Source organism: Rhizoctonia solani, chromosome 6, assembly GCF_016906535.1.
Source record: "Rhizoctonia solani chromosome 6, complete sequence".
NCBI lineage: Eukaryota > Fungi > Basidiomycota > Agaricomycetes > Cantharellales > Ceratobasidiaceae > Rhizoctonia > Rhizoctonia solani.
The window spans coordinates 2,375,160-2,395,800 of NC_057375.1; the positions used below are offsets into that span (position 1 = coordinate 2,375,160).

General features: G+C 45.9%; 4 protein-coding genes across 4 annotated transcripts; 2 read left to right on the plus strand and 2 right to left on the minus strand.

The window, feature by feature from the left end:
• Positions 1-1,054: 1,054 nt before the first annotated feature.
• RhiXN_06164 (Retrovirus-related Pol polyprotein from transposon TNT 1-94) lies at positions 1,055-5,836 on the plus strand (the record flags this gene model as incomplete). Its single annotated transcript, XM_043325980.1, has 2 exons — positions 1,055-2,672; positions 2,757-5,836. The coding sequence occupies 2 exons, from the start codon at positions 1,055-1,057 to the stop codon at positions 5,834-5,836; spliced, it is 4,698 nt and encodes a 1,565-aa protein (XP_043181412.1).
• A 510-nt stretch (positions 5,837-6,346) lies between these two features.
• RhiXN_06165 (Dyp-type peroxidase family) lies at positions 6,347-7,915 on the plus strand (the record flags this gene model as incomplete). Its single annotated transcript, XM_043325981.1, has 7 exons — positions 6,347-6,703; positions 6,763-6,782; positions 6,840-6,922; positions 6,990-7,187; positions 7,252-7,473; positions 7,523-7,630; positions 7,689-7,915. 7 exons carry the CDS (start codon positions 6,347-6,349, stop codon positions 7,913-7,915), a joined length of 1,215 nt encoding a protein of 404 aa, XP_043181413.1.
• A 2,821-nt stretch (positions 7,916-10,736) lies between these two features.
• On the minus strand, positions 10,737-13,508 carry RhiXN_06166 (uncharacterized protein; the record flags this gene model as incomplete). The annotated part of the gene is made up of 4 exons (XM_043325982.1): positions 10,737-10,946; positions 11,002-11,784; positions 12,427-12,627; positions 12,681-13,508. 4 exons carry the CDS (start codon positions 13,506-13,508, stop codon positions 10,737-10,739), a joined length of 2,022 nt encoding a protein of 673 aa, XP_043181414.1.
• A 3,045-nt stretch (positions 13,509-16,553) lies between these two features.
• RhiXN_06167 (kinesin light chain) lies at positions 16,554-19,844 on the minus strand (the record flags this gene model as incomplete). Its single annotated transcript, XM_043325983.1, has 13 exons — positions 16,554-16,667; positions 16,727-16,798; positions 16,854-16,994; positions 17,044-17,157; positions 17,229-17,399; positions 17,455-17,646; positions 17,714-17,770; positions 17,823-18,230; positions 18,320-18,684; positions 18,758-18,872; positions 18,925-18,970; positions 18,999-19,159; positions 19,812-19,844. 13 exons carry the CDS (start codon positions 19,842-19,844, stop codon positions 16,554-16,556), a joined length of 1,989 nt encoding a protein of 662 aa, XP_043181415.1.
• Between the last annotated feature and the right edge of the window lie 797 nt (positions 19,845-20,641).

Below are 20,641 nucleotides of genomic sequence, written 5' to 3' on the forward strand. Positions count from 1 at the left end.
AAGGTGACTAGTTTTCGAAGCCAGTGTAATGCTACCGGGGTAAATAGCCGCTCCGGTTATCCTCTAACGAAAGATACGACCCGAAAGTGAGGATTGACTTACAGAATTGGTGCCTAAAGACGGACATACCAGATAATCTCATTGTCGGTATTGCCCGAGTCGAGTACTAGTGGTAGCATTCTGGGCTCCGCACAATATATGACCGGTACCCTATGCCCCCTATGCCGCCATCGGAACAAAGAAGTGAGAAAAAGGGGCTGTGAGTGTTCACAGCCTAATCATATCTTGATAACAACTTACTTCTAACTAGCATACAATGGGCAGGAGGCTGGGTATAATAACCGCCATATGTGAGGCTCACTCTTTACCAGCAAGCCATCCTCTCTCACATAGATATGCCCAATAAACAGCTAATCTTTGATCACACCGATGACTGCACGTTCAAACAAGACTTTCACCCTATATTGAAATCTAGCGATTTCGAGGATGTACAAGGAGATATTCTGTAAGCTGTTCTAGACTCTGCGCTTGATTCTTAGTCGAATAATTCGAACACTCTATAACAGTGTGCCGTTTCCAAAGCGTACCGAACACTTTTGCTTTTTCACGATCACAGATTCAGGTTGGTATCCAAAGGCAGATAGATTTGGCGTGTCAATATTGAACTTATGCATTCCTATCTAGTCGAGTTCAAGAAATCTTTAGCTCTGTAGAAATATCATGTAAATACTAGAGTAATCTAGTATGTTCCATCGCAGTAACCGAGTCAAGTGTCGAGTCATCGTTATATGCGCAGTACCAGTCGCAGCACTCATTGATATGACTCAGAGGGTTATACGAGGTATATAAGGAGGCCCATTCGGCCCTCTAATCATCACCTCTATATTCACTTATCGTGTACTGTCTTTACTTTCTTATTACAACGTTTCTTTCATAGTATAAATACATTCTATTTTATCTAACTCTTTCTACAGGTTATGAGCCCCGCTTGTACGCTCAATAACCTCTGATAAATAGAATTATATATATACTACTTACATCGAGTATACTCACCATGGTTGATACTAACCCTAGTACATCAACTAACAACGGTATGAGCGGTTTACACCGCATACCACCCCTGCGAGGGACTGACAATTACAACATGTGGCGCACACAGATGGAAGACATACTTACCGATCTTGATCTGTATGGCTACGTTAACGGAACGATAACTATGCCGTCATTGACAACAACGACAACTACGCCAAGTGCATCTGGCAGTAGTGGGAAGGATGCTCAGGCATCCACATCAACTGGTACAAACGAAGAATACCTTAAATGGAGTAAATCCGACCGTAAAGCATTAGTGAACATACGCCTGAGAGTTGACGGGAATGTACTTACACACATACAAGGTTGTACAACCTCCGCCGACGCTTGGAATACGCTCGCGACTACATTCCAAGTTAAGGGAACAGTCGGATTAATCGATCTTCGAAGGAAGTTCTTTAGCCACAGGATGACTGACGGCGAAGACATTGAAGAACACATACAGCGAATGCGTGGATGGTTCCAGCGAATCAACGACATAAAACCAAACTCAATAAATGAAGCCGATTGGATCACAACTTTAGTAGCTAGCTTACCTGACTCGTGGGATTCATTTACCCAGTCAGTAAGTTTCCAATTCGACATGGACAACAAAAGTACCCTGACAAATGAAATCAACGACCTACGATCACGCATCCTTGCAGAAGCACATAGAAAAAGCATTAGGAACACGGACGGAAAGGCATTTTTTAGCTCAAATAAACCCCTATTCAACCGATCTGTACGCACCAATTCAAGCCAACGTGGACCAGACAAGTCTAAATCCAAGTGCAACAACTGCGGAAAGATTGGTCACTGGGCAGCGGAGTGCCGCGGCCCAGGCGGCGGTGCATACAAACACGGTCAACAGAACAGAGGAAATCAACCTAATCGACGTTTTAACTCATCGAACAAACCCCGAAACAACAACGCTCGTACGCATATAGCCGTTGCAGAAAATAGCAAGACTAACGACTACGCGTTCTCAACCTTCGAGAACCTACGCGAAGATTTTAGCAAGTCCACATGCACATGGATAGCTGATAGCGGCACAACTACTCACATTGCAAATGATCAACGACTATTCACCGACTATAGGAAATCCTCGGATTATGTTACCGGCGTAGCCGGTAAAGAGCCGATTCTGGGCCGAGGCACTGTGGAGCTATGGTGCCTAATTGATCCTGAGAAGACCGAACGAAGAAAGATTACGCTTACCAATGTGGCCCACGTGCCTAGTTCCCCGGCAAACCTCATCAGTTTATCACTAATCACTGATAAGGGATATCGCGTCTCGATGGATCGAGACCAATTAGTAATATATGGTCCAAACAACGAACTGATCACCTTTGGTTCGAAGCTACAAAATAGAAGTCAAGGGAACCTATGGAAACTAAATGCCAAAACAATAAACAAAGTCAGTGTGAACAATAAGCATACACCCACAGAACTCGCACTCGTGAAACAAACCGGTCGAACTTGGCTCGACTGGCACAAAGTACTCGGACACATCGGCCCGCAAGCCCTTCAACGAATCAAGAACACGAACGCAGTTAATGGCATGGAAATAGTAGAAGATAACATAGGACTCAACTTCGAATGTGAGTCATGCATACAAGCAAAAGCCCACACACGCCCTTTTCCGAAGGAATCTTCGGCAAAAGTAACTGAAATTGGTGAATTAGTAGTAACTGACGTATGGGGACCTGCCCGCACCCCTTCGATTGGACGATACAAGTACTACGTATCATTCACCGATGTAGCCACTTGTTTTACTCGTTTAGGCTTCTTACGACACAAGGACGAGACGTTAAACGAATATAAATCGTTTGAAGCACTATTAAATACACAAAAGGACAAGAAAATAAAACGAGTAAGATTCGACAATGGCAGAGAGTTTGTGAACAACGATTGGATCGAACATGCAGCCCAGAGAGGGACCGTTTTGGAAACAACGGCCCCGTACTCAGCTCAACAGAATGGAATCGCCGAACGATTGAACCGAACACTTACCGACAAAGCTCGAGCAATGTTACTCGAGTCAGCCGCTCCAAAATTCCTATGGAATGAAGCATTGGCGTACGCGTGCTACTTGAAGAATCGAGTACCCACGCAAGTGCATGGTACATTCTGGAAAACACCGTTTGAGGCGTTCTGGGGACGAAAGCCCGACGTTAGTGTCCTGCGACCTTGGGGTACCAAATGCTACGTACTTGATCAAGGTGAAAATCAATCAAAATTGGACTCCAAGACCTTCACGGCAACATTTGTAGGTATCTCTGATGTACAAGGCAAGAGTTGGCGTTACTACAAAACCGGAGCGAATCGGATATTGCACTCACGCAATATCTCGTTCCCGAAGGACCATGCGGCAATCGAAGACGTTGCAGATAACACCGATTGGGGAGAATTGGTTGCTCCGCCCGCTGAGGGGGAGATGACTCAAACCGACAGCGCTGCGGAACGACCAACCGAACCTACTGGAACAGGGGGAGCACATGTAGTTAGTAAAAACAAAGAAAATGACTCGAAACTACCTAGCGATAAAAAGCCTATAAAGAGCGAACTAAAGACTGAGGGAACAACATCGAACTCACATACTCAACCAATCCAACAACCTGTTGTCCCTAAGTCTAATACCTCTCGCTCTAAGCCTGCTATGCGCACCAACCCTAGCGCTGTTACTACTCAGTTGATTCAAGCGATTAATGCACTCACCCCCGGTAGTGGAGATGGAATCCAAACCCGTAGTCGGAATCCTAACGCCCCTGCCATCTCTCTCGCAAGAGAAAGAGGCGGAGTCAAGATCTCCATCGATGACACCACCCCATCCGGTCAGTCTGCACCTAATATCTCGAACAAAGTCACTAACCTAGCTGTAGAACTCGAGGATATCTTTGCCGGTTCTAGCAACACCAACAGCTCCGAGAGCAATGATCACCGCACATTCAGCCTACTCACCGACACCTCCTCCGTACTATCCGCACCTACCATCCCGTCCGAACTTGCCTTTGCACTGGATGCCCCGCCAACGCCGCAATCAACTACGTCCATTGACGGTACGCTGGCAGACGAATTCGGCTGCCTCCAGTTATCCGACTACACTCCAACCGAGCCGGATTCCCCCCTGGCGACAACCGGGCATCTGGAACAATCCTGGGCCGCGTTGGCCGATCCGTCCGACCCAAACGACCACCCCACCGTGGAGGAGGCCCTTGCAGGACCACAGGCAAACGAATGGTCGGAGGCAATGCGGAAGGAGGTCAGCACACTCAAGAGGATGGGTACGTACGAACACGTTGAACCCCCTAAAGATCGTAAACCCATTGGAAACAAATGGGTACTGACACTCAAACGGAACGCCGATGGTGAACCAGAACGCTACAAGGCGCGATTAGTTGCACAAGGGTTCAGTCAACAACCCGGCATCGATTTTGACAAGACGTTCGCACCTGTCGTACGTCTTGACTCGATTCGTTCTCTTGTCTCACTCGCTAACAACAACAACTGGGACATTCGTCAGCTCAACGTCAACGCCGCTTACCTACATGCTGAAGTTGACAAAGAACTATATATGCGACAAATCCCCTACTTCGAAGATGGTACGAATCGTGTCCTCAAGCTTAAACGTTCTATTTACGGTCTGAAACAAGCCGGACGTATGTGGAACAAGCTATACGATACCAAACTCCAATCAATTGGCTACCGCCCCTGTCTCACCGACTTGTGTGTCTACTACCGCCTTGAAGACTACGAGGGTGAGTTATGCGTATCCATCATTGCTACGCATGTTGACAATTCAATCGTTATCACATCCACAAATACAACCGACTTCGCCATATCCAAATTACTTGGCAAATTCAATATGCGCGATTTAGGTCCCATACATTACTTTCTAGGTATCGCATTCAAACGCGACCACGAGCGCGGTATCTTATGCCTCAATCAAACCGCTTACATCAACAACTTAGTTCACTTTGCAGGTCTTAAGGACGCTTTCTCCGCCGATACACCCCTAAGTCCCAGCGTTCAACTCACACGCTTCGATGGTGCTAAGCCGAAGTTTAACTATGGAACTTACATTGGTAAGCTCCTATATGCGGCTCTATGCACTCGACCCGACATTGCTTATGCCGTCGCACACTTAGCACAATTTACTACATGCTTCGGTCCAGCACACGTGACTCAGGTTAAGCGCCTAGTCCGTTACCTCAAGGGGACTTTGACCCTCGGCCTCACCTATCGCCGATCGGCCGAAGGCTTCGGCGAAATCGGCTACTCAGATGCCGACTGGGGCAGCAACCTTATTGACCGTAAGTCCATCTCTGGACATGTATTCATGCTCGGCGGCGCAGCCGTTTCTTGGTCAGCTAAGAAGCAAGCAACTGTTGCTTTGTCAACAATGGAAGCCGAGTATATGGCGTTATCGCACGCATGTACCCAGGCCTTATGGATGCGACAATTCTTTGAAGAACTGTACCTATACGCTGATGCACCGACCCTTATTCTCTCAGATAATCTCGCTGCACTCACTCTATCCGTCGAATCTCAATTTCATGGACGATCGAAACACATCGACATACGACACCATTTCATGCGCGATATTATCGAGAAACGGAAGGTAACTACGTTGTACGTACCGTCCAACGAGAACCTAGCAGACGCCTTCACTAAAGCACTCCCGGCACCACAATTCAGGTACCTCATGAGATCAATCATGGGCGAACCGATCGAAGAATCAATCGAAGACGAATTGATTAACTAAATCAATCCTCGAATCGAAGTAATAGCTGAATAACTGAACATAAATGAATCGTAATGACTGGTTTTTCTGAATAATCGAAATGTAATGATTTGTCCTAAATGTATCTACACTTAACTCGTTTAAGGGGGAGTGTAGAAATATCATGTAAATACTAGAGTAATCTAGTATGTTCCATCGCAGTAACCGAGTCAAGTGTCGAGTCATCGTTATATGCGCAGTACCAGTCGCAGCACTCATTGATATGACTCAGAGGGTTATACGAGGTATATAAGGAGGCCCATTCGGCCCTCTAATCATCACCTCTATATTCACTTATCGTGTACTGTCTTTACTTTCTTATTACAACGTTTCTTTCATAGTATAAATACATTCTATTTTATCTAACTCTTTCTACAAGCTCAGCTCCTTAATGAGGGGAGAATATCCTCCACACGTAAGGTAGCCGAAGATAGAGCGAAGATAGCTGCATGGAAGGACTCAGGGCGCAAAGACTTGAAACCAGTCGAAAACATGAACATCTCATTCACATACACTGGTCTCCAAAAGCTGGGTCTTGACGTGGATAAATCACCGAGTCCTGCAGGATCCGGACTCGATATTCTGAAGAAGGGCCAATTGGCTGATGCTGCAGACCTAGGGGACCCGTTAGATAACGCCACGAATCTGCCATCGCAGTGGATAGACGAGTTCAAGAATGACCATAACCAAATCCATGGAACTCTGCTTATTGCCTGTGAATCTGGGGAGACGGCTGAGAAGTGTAAAGAAAACTTGAAAGATTTGCTTGGAGAGCACATCAAGATTGTTTATGAATTCCAAGGAGATGTTCGTGCAGATGAGCAAACAAAGGAACGTCATAGTCTCAAGGTTAGCAACATTTAACTCATCCAAACGACGTTTACTGAAATGGCCTAACACCCCGTCAGGACCATGAGCATTTCGGTTGGTAAGTAAAACAAGATTAACTACAATACACCAGTCCTGCATTAACATCTCGAGCCAGGAAGGATGGAATATCTAATCCGTGGCTGAAGGACGTATTTTGCAAATGTCGGCGGATTCCTGGACAATCAGCCATAGATCCAGGTATGTCGTTAAACATACGCCGCTTTTGAATACCTTTTTATTTAGGATTTCCTGTTGGTGTATATAGAGATTATACTTCTCCGGAAAGGCCCCGAGTGGGCAAAGAACGGGAGCTACTTGGTGTTCAGAAAGCTCGCTCAACTCGTTCCAGAGTTCAAAAGCTTCTTGAAAGAGAATCCCGTTAAATCTTTTGGGGGTCGTACATTGTCACCTGAAGAAGGAGCCGATCTAAGAGGAGCCCAATTTGTTGGACGTTGGCCAATGGGTTAGCATCTTCAAATTTCAATTATTTTAGTCTTTCAAGCTGCCTCTTAACTCCATCCTCATAGGGACCCCGCTGGAGACACCCGACAGTGAGGTTAAGGAGAAGCCTGATGTGGCAAGCGATCCGATGAGAAACAACGACTTCCTATTTAAAGCCCAGGATCAATCTAAATGCCCGTTCTCGGCTCATATACGCAAGATGAACCCGCGCGAAGATGAAGACGCCATGAAGCACAATGGCTTTGGAAAAAATTTTCTGGTCAGGCAAGGAATTGCCTATGGGAAAGGTAAGAGCCATGCGCTGTGAGAATGTGTTTTAACTCGTCATCAATCCAGAGGTCACGGACAAGGAGAACCTGACCGGAATAACGGAGCTAGATCGCGGCTTGGCCTTTGTGTCTTATCAGTCTAATATCCATGAAGGTTTCAGGTTCCAACAGACGAGTAAGCCAGTTGATATCATTAACATCCCACGTTGCTTACGCCCAACGATTAATGGCAGTGTGGGCAAATAATGCCCACTTTCCAATGACGGCAGGGGTTGAAACAGGGCTTGATCCTTTGATCGGACAACTTACACCAACAAGAGCCCTCGCGAAAACGTTCTCAACAAAAGCTCCAAACAAGGATTCCATTGGTCTAAAGCAATTCGTGAAGCCACTAGGAGGTGTATATTGCTTCGTGCCATCGATAACGACTCTGAAACAAATTGCTGGAATGAAGAAGTAATGCGGTATGAAACCTCGCCGATTTGGCGTGAAGTTGCCCACATGGTCTCAACGCCTCGGGTTACTGTAGACGCGCAGTTGAATGTAAACCAATCATTTGATTTTCAAGTTCCTATTGAAGCCCGAAGGTATCACTTAGAAGTATGTATGTGAAGGCCATCATAATGGCGCATGTAAGCCCAAGCCTCGGAGTGCGATGGACGTTTTGCGACGAAGCCTGCGGACACGCAAAACAGCCATTTAGCCGGAGTTTGGGCTCGTGCATCTCCGCAGGCTCCGATCCACAGCCCCTAATACAACTGGCATTATACCAGTATTAGCAGGTGCAGGACGCTGGGATGTCATAGCATATTCTTACGGGCTCCTACCATACTTCACGCCCCAAACGCACTCGATGGGCCAAGGATAAAATAAAGGATAACTAGTGAGGTGTACCAGATTATTTTTTTCCCCTAAAGGTGTGCGAAGAGTAGATGTAATATGACACGATTATGACCTAACTGCGAGGTAGAAGTGGTTGTCGATTATAACTTAATCTTTCAATCTTTCAATCTTTCAATCTTTCAATCGTAACCTTGAAGGTCTAGAAGTCCTTGTGTGTGAATATTAATATGCTCTTCATTGCATGTGTTCGGTCCTCGGATCCGTTATTCAGAAATTATTCATACCATTTTGAGGAGCTATAATTAACAAGAGCTCCCGGAGTGGGAGTTGGCGCGCCATGGCTCTTCACATATCGATATTAGTCTACTTATGCCCTAAAGCATCCATGAGCCAAAACCTTTCTGGGGCTTTTCTGAGGCTGCGACTCTCACAGACTCGCGCAATGACATCTATTCGGTCATCACTATTGTCCTTGATCTTGAAGCAGGGGGTACACGGGGGTATGCTCCCCCGTCGCATGCATATAGCACGTGCCCACATACGCTGAGACTCATCCCTTCCACCTCTACGCATCCACGTCTACATACTTTGACGCTATGGTATTTGATAGTATTGGAATGGGTAATCCCACCAGGTGCAGTTAATTGGGCGCGCTGTTTAACGCTCGCCAAAGCAGGTACTACATGAGTGGTATGCATAACAACGGCGGATCCGGACTAACTCCTACTGCAATTATCCCAACATATTTAAGCCTTAGGGTACGAAGAGCTTAACTCCAAAACCGACTCGGAAGCAGAGATCTCCGGGTTAGTTAAATATACAGGAGGCCACGTGCACACGAAAGCGCTAACGTGATTTCAGTACTTCCACGCATGCAAGTATGTGAGACACTCACATAGTACTAATCCAGAGTGGAAAGCAGTCCAGCACATAAAAGTAGGATTCAGTTGTAGCCAGAGGTCCATGCATACCTTCCCCGGCTTCAAAAGTACGATAGACAGTTCGAATCTAAATTGCGTGTTAGAAAGATATTCTTAAGAATGTATGTCATAAGATGTGCGTGTAGCTTACCGAAATTCCTATACAACTGATGGTAATGGAGATCGCAAGGGCAGTCCAATGACGTAGCGGATTCCTGCGGCGGGACTCCCATTGTGGGCGACGCCAGGCACGCATACGATGAATGAAAATCCCAAACACGATAAGGTAGCTAATAAATGAGATACATTGAAGTATCATTCCAATCAAAAACATCTATGCAGGTGTAAATGGTGAACATAAGTCTGGGTTAAGTACGAGCAATACAATGCGCATATAAGATTATATTGCACCTTGGATCCAATATTCCGCATACTTTCTGAGTCAGATATTCCCATAGAGCCCCCTCCTGCTTGAATCAATAGAGTCACTATTCAAGGCAACTGCTATCAGTGTATTGGCAAAAGCTTTAGTGTGATGGGCCTACTTATGTCAGAGGCCTGGATGTGCTCTAGTTAGAGCCTACACTAGCCTTGAAATAGTTCAAGACTCACAACATAAACCTTGGTTATTAAGGAGGGTTTGATTAAAAGTAGGTCATTTGCATTTAAGCACATCGCCAATCTACCGAGAAGCATATACACCTATCCCAATGCGTCTATCAGCTAGCCGGGGGCAATTTACAAAGAAAGTACCGTTGCAATCAATCCACATGGCGATAAAACAATCAACATGTGCATAGCAATGAACTTGGATATGTTGTGGGGATCTTTTGCGAAAACTGGTGATTAGATAACGTTGTTAATAAAGACCATTACGAGAGTCACTGGAAGAACTACAGACCGGTGCGAAAATATAATCCAAGCGCGTACAAGGCTCCGCTAATCATCAAGGTTAACATGTAGCGAGCTCGATATTTGAAAGACCACGCAATTGATGCTAGAACGACTAGGAAATATGCGACGGAAGCTGTCCAGGCCAACTCCTTACTGGGTATATACCTCAGAGCTATATAACGAAATTGAGAAAATCAATATAAGCCTCCTTTAATAGGCAAACGTGACGTACGATTACGAGGATCGTTCTTTGCATCCGTGAAAGGGTCAATCTTTTGTGGGGTTGTCGTTACACTGGTACTAGCAGCATGCACAGCAGGCAGTAGATAGAACGAGAGTAATGCAAGGGAAAGTGAAGTGGACATCGGGAGGAAGACAAATCAAGCTCTTTGAAGAATTCACTGATCATAGGCCGCCAATAATATATAATGGCGAGTGTGGCAGTGAAACCGAACTTCCCGCGCCAGGCGCGCCGTCTCCAGGAACAGGCGCGCTCCCGCGCTATTCGAGGTTATTTGATAAAATTGGGATGGCTGGAAATAGGGTAGATATATATATGTAACAAATTGTTTAATTGAATCATGGTGGTATGATAGCTAGAATTCTGCAGAAACATGACCCAGCTTACTCGAGGAGCTTCCCGAAAAGGGTGACTTCCTTCAAGGTAGAACAGAGATTGGTCCAGCGTGGAAGCAAAGCGATCTCGTGTGCGATGCGATGAAACTCCACAGTTAAAGGACAAGGGCAATCCCGAGCTGATACCTCGAACCTTTCAAGCCCGTCAAGCTGGCCTATCTTCATTAATTGTAAGCACTCCTGGACATGGGGATGTACCTGAATACATGAACATTGAGCGAATAAAAAATCACTATATTAAATGAGAGCGTACCGCTCGATGATCAGCTGATGTCTTTTCGGGAAAGACCAATGTGATCGACAATGCATGCGGAAATACTTGGTTTTCGTTCAAAGATTCGATTAGATGATTGACCACTGCGCCAAGAAGGAATGGCGCGCAAGAAATACAAGCGCTAAGGGAAGCTATCGGAGTCGATGACTGAGACAAGACAGCACCAAACGTTTGAAAATGAGGGACGTTAAGAATAGCGGATCCCATGCTAATAGTTTTAAGTGGGCGACCAGGGACAAGGGCATTTAGGGTGTCATAGTTTGCAGAGAGAGATTCAAGGTTAGGTAACAACTTCTCGTCAGGATTTCGAATCAGCGTTCCCACATTGATTTTACCTCGAACATCCCCAATTACAACTAATTCTTTAATCATTGATTGCTCCAGCAGAAAGCGTTTAAATCCAGCTTGAGCTACCAAGGGGCATGAGAGTCTACGAAGCGAATGACTTGGATGAGCATCGCGGAAGATGGCCTTGATGATTTTGCCTGGGAGCCCGAGTGTAAGATCGACGAGAGCGTTCATAAGGCCAAGAGCCTGTTTGATATGTGGGACAAGTGCATTAAGGGCTTTAATGAGAGTTTTCTTAGGAAGGAAAGCAACTGTTTGTGGATAGCTCCGGAGTCCAGTCCTTCCATTGATGATAGCATTGCAAAAACTCTCTATGGACTTGCGATCCCTCAGAGTAACGTAGCGGTATAGTGCTGGAGCAATGACGCCACAAGTGGCCTTGCTTAGGAGAGAGAGCGTACATAGTTGGTTGAGCTGACAGTGTTCGGTAATGCAAAGTACTATGTCTGTTGGCAGAGGAGACATGTCACAGCAATGAAAGTGCTGGATAGGTGACGATGGAGGTGACGGTTACGTTTCCTGGTTTCGGTCAACCGCTGGGCGCCTTTAAGTACCCTGTCACGCCCGGGCGTTTTGGTTCTCAATCAGACCAATCTGCAGAGAACGCGAGGTGCACAGAATCTCATGCTTCGGTCCACTATATTTGTACTATTGAGAGGATATAGTATATCAGATCGAAACTATCTGAACTACGTATACTGCGAATGTATATGAATGTCAACGTTACCATTTGGAGGCTGATAGGCGCAAGTCCTGGCCTTGGATAAGGTAGGACTATGGTAAGGTTCAGTGGCATTTAGTATGAATAATGAAGTCAAATACTTCTTACGAGCGCATTCGTCTCTTCTGGATGCAATTTGTATCTTCTGTCATGCAACTGGTGCCCAGGAGTAACGTTAATGGTACTCACGGACACCATATGCATACGCTTTGGGGTCAAGCGTAACAACCAATTACCCGATGGATTCCAGCCCTATTTACATACATAGATATTATCAATCTCTATAAAGCAGCACAATTATAAAGCCGAGTAAGAATCTACCACGAATGATTTACGCCAAAGATTGACAACGACTCGAGTGCTGGAGACGATTGCTTCCAGACCCCAAAGTGACTGAGTTCAGCCACAGAGCGACAAAATTCAGGAGGAACATCGTTCACGCAGCGTTCGTGCTCAAGACTGAACGATTTGATCCGATAGAACTGGGCAACTGCGGTTCTGATTTCTGAGAAACCCTCAAATGTAGACCTTCGTTGCTGAGCCATATAGGTCAACTTTAGGTCCGGCATCCAGAAGCACATACACTAACCTTGAGCCTCGCATAAATTGAGTTATGCTTTGAGACAAAATCTAGGGGAAAGGACAAAGTGATGGACAAATGTTCAATGCTGCTTGAAACGCCTTCCAGGCTCTGAAGGAATGCTTGTACAACGCCCAACATAGAGCTCCGCGGTCGAACCAAGACGACATCTACGCTCATAATAGGAACTGCAGAGCGTGTCAGGAGATCCCCAAACGCCTCGAATTCCGTTGTCAACAGCTTGGTACATGCGATTCGGCTTAGTGGACGTGAAGGGATAAGATAGGTCAATGCCTGAAAGTTGCAGGATAAAGCGTGAAGCTCGGGGAATGCGTCGGGGTGGATTCGTTGGAGTAAAAGGCCGCGGGCAGCAGGGAGAACGTTGAATTCTTTAAGTCGCTTCTGGCTATTCAAAAAATCGGCAAATCCAGCGCTTGCGTGCAAAGGGGCTGTCAAACTTCGAAGCGTAAATGTGTACTTCGACCCTTTGAAGATCGTCATAAAGTTGCTTGCTGTTACTGAAAGGGTCAAGTCGGCCAAATTGGCAGTCAGTTCTAGTGCAGCACGGATTGAGTTGGCTAAAGGCGTGTCGATCTCCTTCATGTGGCTCATAGGGGTACATATGGTAAGGGATTTCGGAAAAGCGCGTAGTTCGGGTCGCCCTTCGACCATAGTCCTACAGAAAAGGCCTGTGGATTTGGTGTGTTCAAGATAGACATCTTTATAGAGAAGGTGAATTATAGCCCGGTGAAAATACTTGTCCAGTAAACATAGTGAAACGAGATCGTCAAAGGAACAATAGTCGACGATAGAATAAATAAGATCTAGGGGTAACATAGTTGGGAGCGGCTAGAGAGAAACGGCGAAAATCGGGTGTTGGTTATAAGCTCCGCATTTGTCAGTGGTTGTACGTACGGGAAAAACGCCCCGGCACAACGTGGCAACGATAAGCCGGGGGCCCCATATGCTTACCTAATGTAGGACGGCCCTGCCACTCGCAACGCTTTGCGGGGAGCTAGTCGAAGGTCGAGCTACGGCCCAGAATATTCGGACTGAATTCCAAGGCTATGTGAACTTTATAAATTAGGAACGATCCCATTTACAGCTATTTAGAGCAAGAAATTCGAGCGATCATCACACTGGAAATCTTGGGTTAATAAACAACCACACTTTTACCGGCCCGGGAGTCATTCCAAATTCCAAATTAAACCGGAAACCATCATTTTCGGTTTGGATGACTTGGAGGAGCGGCAGTACCATGGTCATAGGGCTCGCATAATGTTAGTTGCACGTACCTACACCGGCGCAAATGGCTGGTGAGCCCGGGATTATTGGTATTAGTAGTGCGTTTGCTCTTTCCGCTCACGACCGTGCTCACTACAATAGCGTTGCCCCCACACGATTTACGAACGTGGACGACAATCTAACTCCAGGTTGTATGTCGAACACAAACGGTCTTCTCTTGCTTCAAAGGGGTCGGACCGAGGGTGCCCCTTGGGGCAACTCTCCCCGCAAGATTGCCATGAATAATCAACCCCGAAGTGCTTATTTTTTCATATAATAAACTACGTGGTTTGCACGTTTATAAGTAATGTGGAGTTAGTAAATCGACTAAAGGGCAACGGGTGAAACCACCAAATGGAGCTCACCAGCGCGCCCCACTTCTCCTTGAGGTAATTCCTGATGGGTGTGTAAACCCAAATGCGGCTGAAAGAAGCCTGCATCCAGCCAATAATAATCGAGGCCATGGCGTTGAGGGGAGAACAGCAGACAACTGGCAGTTCAAGGGCTGCTCAACTTTAACTCATGTTAGTCCTCGGACAGGGAATACATCGGAGAAAACAAAGCAAACTTACTCTGAAGGGGAAATCCATGCCCTTGAAATACGAACACGAGCCACACATGAGTTGTTCATACATGGGGCGGTACAATATTTCGGAAGGTCTTCAACCGTCGATAGCAAATCCCAAAGACTTGAGGGAGTACTATATCAAGATTCTTGGTCCAAAATGCACGGTCATTTCGTTCTCTGTTATCTCCTACTTAGAAAGCTTAGAAACTTAGAGACATTATATGTGCCCTCTACCTCTAGCAGCCCTTCTACTCACTGTCATATAGGTTGGGCGTTGTGATCCCTGTGGGTCTATTCGATACTTATCTACCGCTCTTCTGGAGTTTCGCAACCATCCACGGGTTCTATGTTGTCGTTGCGAAAGTGATCGAGTTCAATTGTCGATTTTTATTTTACGACTATGTATGGGGGTAAGTGGAACCGCAACTACTCTTTTATAGTATCAAGTCAAACCGATAACCCTGATAGCCTGGAGGTTATTTGCGATAACGTGATTTTACTGCCGATGGGAATGCCCTCTTGGCCAAATACTCCCCCGAATTATCTTTAGAAACCCAAATTAAAAACATGAGTGATTTCTCCAAAAGAGATAATGATAATAAATCAGACAAACCAACTGTTGGCTGATTTCAATGGTTATATTCTGGAGCCAAACCTTTTGGAAGCTGGGATACGAATGAGAAGAAAAAATGATTTCGAAGAAGCTAGTATTTGGCGGCGATATATCGATACAGACCAAAGATTCAAAGACTGATAATCATGGCCATGGTCACGGGGTACAGGCTATGCGAATGTTTGATAGGCTTGTGGGCTTTCGTCAAGACTCACGGTTAGATACTCTTAACGCAACGCTAATGATAGGCATGTAGATGCACCATTACCTCCCAGCGCGGCGATCCTCACAATGTACCCAAGCTGGTGCGAATTTTATGGTGGAAACAGGGAGGTTTCCCCCAAGGCCGTCGATCTCACTGAATAAGTTCAAGTGTTATTATTATAATTGCCCATTCGTTCAAAGTTCCTCAACAAACTCACTCGTTGTACCAATATAACTATTCAGTCGAACTTCTGTGACATTCAAAGTCAGTTGAAGCCCCTCTCTCCCTAGCGGTTTTTGTCATGGTGAATACCTACCCTACGAAGCCTAACTAGAACGAATCATGTCCTCATGCAGAGGCGTACTGGATGAGCAAGTGGAAACTAAGACGATATCATATTTTATAATTTTGAGAGGCCTCAGAGCGAATGGAGCGTTGTGGGGGGCGTGTGAGCTGGCCCTTGCCAATAGAAAGTGGTGGATGGAAGGTAGGTTTCATAAATGACGTAATCATGCATAGCCTTTGATACGCGTACGTACGTAAGTATATATGGCAAACTTTCGTTCAAACGATAACTATCGAATGAGATCAAATATGAAACATATTGTAATAGGTCTATTACAGATATAAAGAATCCCTTCAGTAGTTACGCACTAGGACTGTTAGACCTGCCTAGCTGTTTCGCATACAATATCCTTCATGCGATTATGTACTCCAAATTTATTTGCAGAGAACTATACATACGTCCGAACGATATAAATTCTGCTGATATAGGAGAGGCAAGCATCCTTGTGTTGAGTAACAAGCCTGAGTATGAAAAAAGTAGAAGTTTTGAGTGTAGGTTAGCATATAATATGGGATAGAACACTATAATACACGTGCTAAAGAGGGGGCATGTTTGACAGGTTACATATGAGAGGATACCATAGATCAAGGCATATACTGAATCGTTACAGAATTAGTTGTTGAACTTCAGTGGCTTGCAACTTTGTGCATCTACAAAATCGGTTTTGTTAGGCTCGGGGAACCTTACAACTTATCGGGTTGGACATACTTCTCTCAGCACCTGGTTGGCAGTAGGCCGTTTTTGAGGATCATGATCCCAGCATCTGCAGAGTATATCCCACAATATCGAGCCTCTCTTACCCATGGACTTGACTTGTGGCGGGGATGTCGGAATTTGTTTACGCATACATACGGCTACCATAACCTTCATTGGGGTGTCGAATTCCCAGAACGGTAGACGGCAAGATACGATTTCCTATTCCAATAATCTCTCAGTCTAGAGATTTTAATAAGAAGTGGAATGTTTCCCACATAGATTGTCTGTAAATAAATTCATGAGACTTGGGCGCCTTCTTGCTTTTGACAAATCTAAGGCTTACCATTCCCAGAGAGTAGATATCACTCTTCATGCTTATATTGTACCTTCCTGACTCATCAAAAAGCTCGGGGGCCTAGTGAGGTGGTCGTCGCTTCAGTGTAGCCCAAATCAGCAAGAATGATGCGCACCATCCATCTAATTGTACCTAGAGGACCAACGGTGGTAGATGGTTGGAACGCCACACTTCGTTCGCCCAGCATCACTGCAAGTCCGAAGTCGCCAACTTTCAGAACCCCTTCATCTGAGACAAAAATATTTTGCTTCTCGCTCTTAGCATTTTACCTTGAAGAACCTCAAACCTAATGAACAATTACGTACCGCTTTCAGATCGCCATGTACCTGAGGAGTACCATAAGGTAAGTATCTGCGTCTAGCTGGACTTAAAATGATAGCTTGCCATTCCGATCCGATGCAAGTGCTCGATACCGTCCGCTACTTGAATAGCCTAAATCCAATGATTCGGGCTCAGGTCAAGTAGCATACAAGGCGGAATATGCACATACCAGATGTAAGCGGTTTGACTCTGGGTGCTTTTCTAAATACTCGTGCACGCTCCCGTACCGCATCCATGGAGAAACCATTACCAAGTAGTCCTTGTAGTAAGCTAGGCCCAGTAACTCCAAAACGTTCTGATGATTCGCTTTGGACCAGGCATATAATTCTTGAGCCAACCGCTGAACAAATGGATAAGGTACTTTTGATCGCCAAAGTTCACGAATTGACACCTACTTTGTTTAGTTTCCTTTCTCCTTGATATATACGTTTCATAGCAATTGAGCGGCCATCGGTAAGCTTTCCTTGCCAAATGTCACCGAATCCTCCACGATTGACCGGAACCTTGCTACACTCTAGTGTATCAAGAAGCTCGGTTAGATTAGGACACCGCCGATTCGTGAGGTGGGCCATAATTGCTTCTGGAGTCTTTCATAACCGACAGACATTTTTTTTGTAAGAATTTCGGCTTTGAGAAGCGATAAGGAATACGTACCGTGTTTACATCGATATGAAGGGGCAAGTCCTCGTCGAAGCGCACTCTAGTAGCAATCTGGTCCAGCGAGTTGTTACGTCTCGGCCCATACCTCTTCAAATTAGAAGACCGCACGATTCATCATCCGTTTCGCCTCTTCATGTCTTTTTGTCAGTTCTTCCAGGCGCTCTTTTATGGACCTTTGAAACCTCAGATTCGTAGCGGAATGACTATGCTTTAATTGCTTCAATGTCACAAGAAGAACCTCAATCGCCTGGTCAAGTTTCCCTTGGCCTTCGTATCCTATGCCAAGGTTGGACATGGTTTGAATCGTGAAGAGGTGACTTTCTCCTTGTATGCGGCACCGTAGCTTCAGAACTTCAAGAAGGATATTAGTGGCCCTTTCAAATTGCTCCAACTCCAGATAAGATACAGCTTCTTCCTCCATTTTGGCGATTGACTCGGGGTGTTCGGGATCCGATGAGACATCCATGCCTTTCATAAGTGCCTCCTCGAGTGCAAGTGGGGCGGCGAAAAACTCAGACACGGTCCCAGTTGTCACGTTGTCAGTGGCAGGCGAAGTTGTTTCGGCAGATTGTTCCGTTTATTCGCAAATTGATCCGTCACGACCGGTGGGCATGATAATGGTCTCTGTTCCGGTGAAACCGGGGTCTTAGCATCGACAGCCGCAGTTCCATGCGTTTCGCTCAATGTCCTAACTCTTGTGCTATCGAATAAACCCGGACTTGCAGGCCCCATCGGGTCTCGATATATTTCTACTACTGGAGAGGCGACCGAGTCCTTGGGAGTTAGAATACTAATCGGATCTTCAGGGCTGGATAGGCTTGGGTCGGGTCCTTCGGGATAATCTGTGAAAATTAGGGAGGGTACTGTATTTTCCTCCTCTGCTGCAACGCTCGAGGCCGGCCCATCAATAGATTTGGTGGACTCCACCGGAGTTATATCTTCGAGGTTTTCCAAGGATTCGGTTGCTTTTCGAATGACGATTATCGGCGTAGGTTGAGCATATTTTGGTTGATCCGTCGTTTTAATACCGGCGCCTACCGGTATGGCGGGCCCGGTTGCGAAGATTGGGATGGCGAATCCGTATTTGTTTGGGCTCGGATATTTGTAGATAATGTCCCATGGCGGGCACTAGGCGCCGGATCTTGGTTTGGGTCTCTCGATGAAGTTGGGTATATATCGGAAGAGGCTCGCTTATGTCCACGTACTGAGGACTTGTCACTGGGAGAGGTTGGCAAGGGAGGATCTGAACGACTAGGAGATAACAGGTGAGCTCCCTTACGAAGTTTTGAGACGAGGCCGAACTCGATTAACGCCCGAATCAGAATACACTCGAGGACGAGGGATGGATGGGACGTCCGAATGTCGGTTCTCCCATGCTAAGATTCTGCGCTTGATCAGAGCCCTCGTCTCTTCAAGCCAGGTTTCTACTTCATGTCCTTTCTAATAAACTCACTCCAGTCAGTGCGGACCCGCCACTAGATGATTGAGATAAGCACCGAAATTACAGCATTCTGAAAAAAGGGCTCTAATATGGAATACCTTGGGTGTGTGGGAGCTCTTCAGCTAGGATGTGGGCTTTAGCAAAATGAACAAACGCCCATTCAATGTCTCCCGTATCCTTAGCGCTCTGTCCAGCTTTAACTTCCCCCAAAGCAATATGCAACGACGTTTTAAATTCTCCTTCACACTATAGCCCGTCGGCCTGGCTCGTGCGATCAGTTCTGCAAGGGAGAGTGGACGGGACTGTTCCATAGGATGAGGCAGAGAGTGGGTAGACAGATTTAATCATGGCCCTCGCTCTGGACAGATACCCGAGAGGAAGAGACCCATAAATTATCATCAATTTGTAAGCGCTGATAAGCGCCCCTTGTACAGCTCATAACCTTACTCATGATCGCGACACATGCACCGCCATCGGTACTGGGAGTACTGAATCTATGTATGTGCCAGGTGAAATGGTAGCTTTTAATGTGCGTACAAAAGAGGACGGGACAGGTCAACGAGTCAGCGCTGCGGCCACAGGCGCCGGGACGATGGACTTAAACCATATGGGGCAAACACGTTTCGTGAACCCCGTGGTCAAGCAACGCACCCACAACGTGCGACGTGGCGATTCCTCGGACATCCAAATTAACCAAACGTAATTTAGTAGGAAAGTCGATACAAACGATAAGAGCCTCGTGTTGTGCATGTGACCTACCCACGACCATCTAACCCTAATTAGTGGACAATACCCTCGCCAAGTTAGCCTCGTGCTACTCGAATCATCATGATAGCTGCCGATAAACCTAGCTGGCTTGTTCTAAGCATATCTATCTACTTGTTTTGGTGGCCTATGATTGCCGAGGCGCTCTTCACAGGTACCATCAACGGCATCTCTCACCCCGCAGCTAGTGGAATATCTGTATTTTCTCAGTCTATGCGTGTATATATTTACAAACTGATATGTCACATCGCTTTTTATGTTATATGTGGTCGGTTTTGTATGTTTATCTCTGTAGCTGCGCCCGGATCTCATCACGAATCGCCAGGTCCGAATTGTGAGGACTTTGTCGTATGGATGGCCTAAAAATTCTCACGTTGGGGACAGATCATGCGCATGTAATTATATTGAAAGTACCCGTGGGCCCCATATTACGAGGTTATATGACACCTTATATAGGATCGACAATTACCTCGATCAAGGAAGAGCGGTGGACAATTGATTTGGTTCAAAGCTTAGTCTCGATTAGAAGTCTCGGCACAGAATGCTGTTTACCAATATCTCGCAGGTTCATGTAAGAGGAAACTGGTATACAACAAGTAGACGAATCCTGAAGGCGGGTAAATTTGACCCATATAACAAGCTCAGTACAAATCCCCGGAAAGTTCTAGTACTGGAAAGTAATTATCAATAGGAAAAATTCAGCGGATCCCATGTTC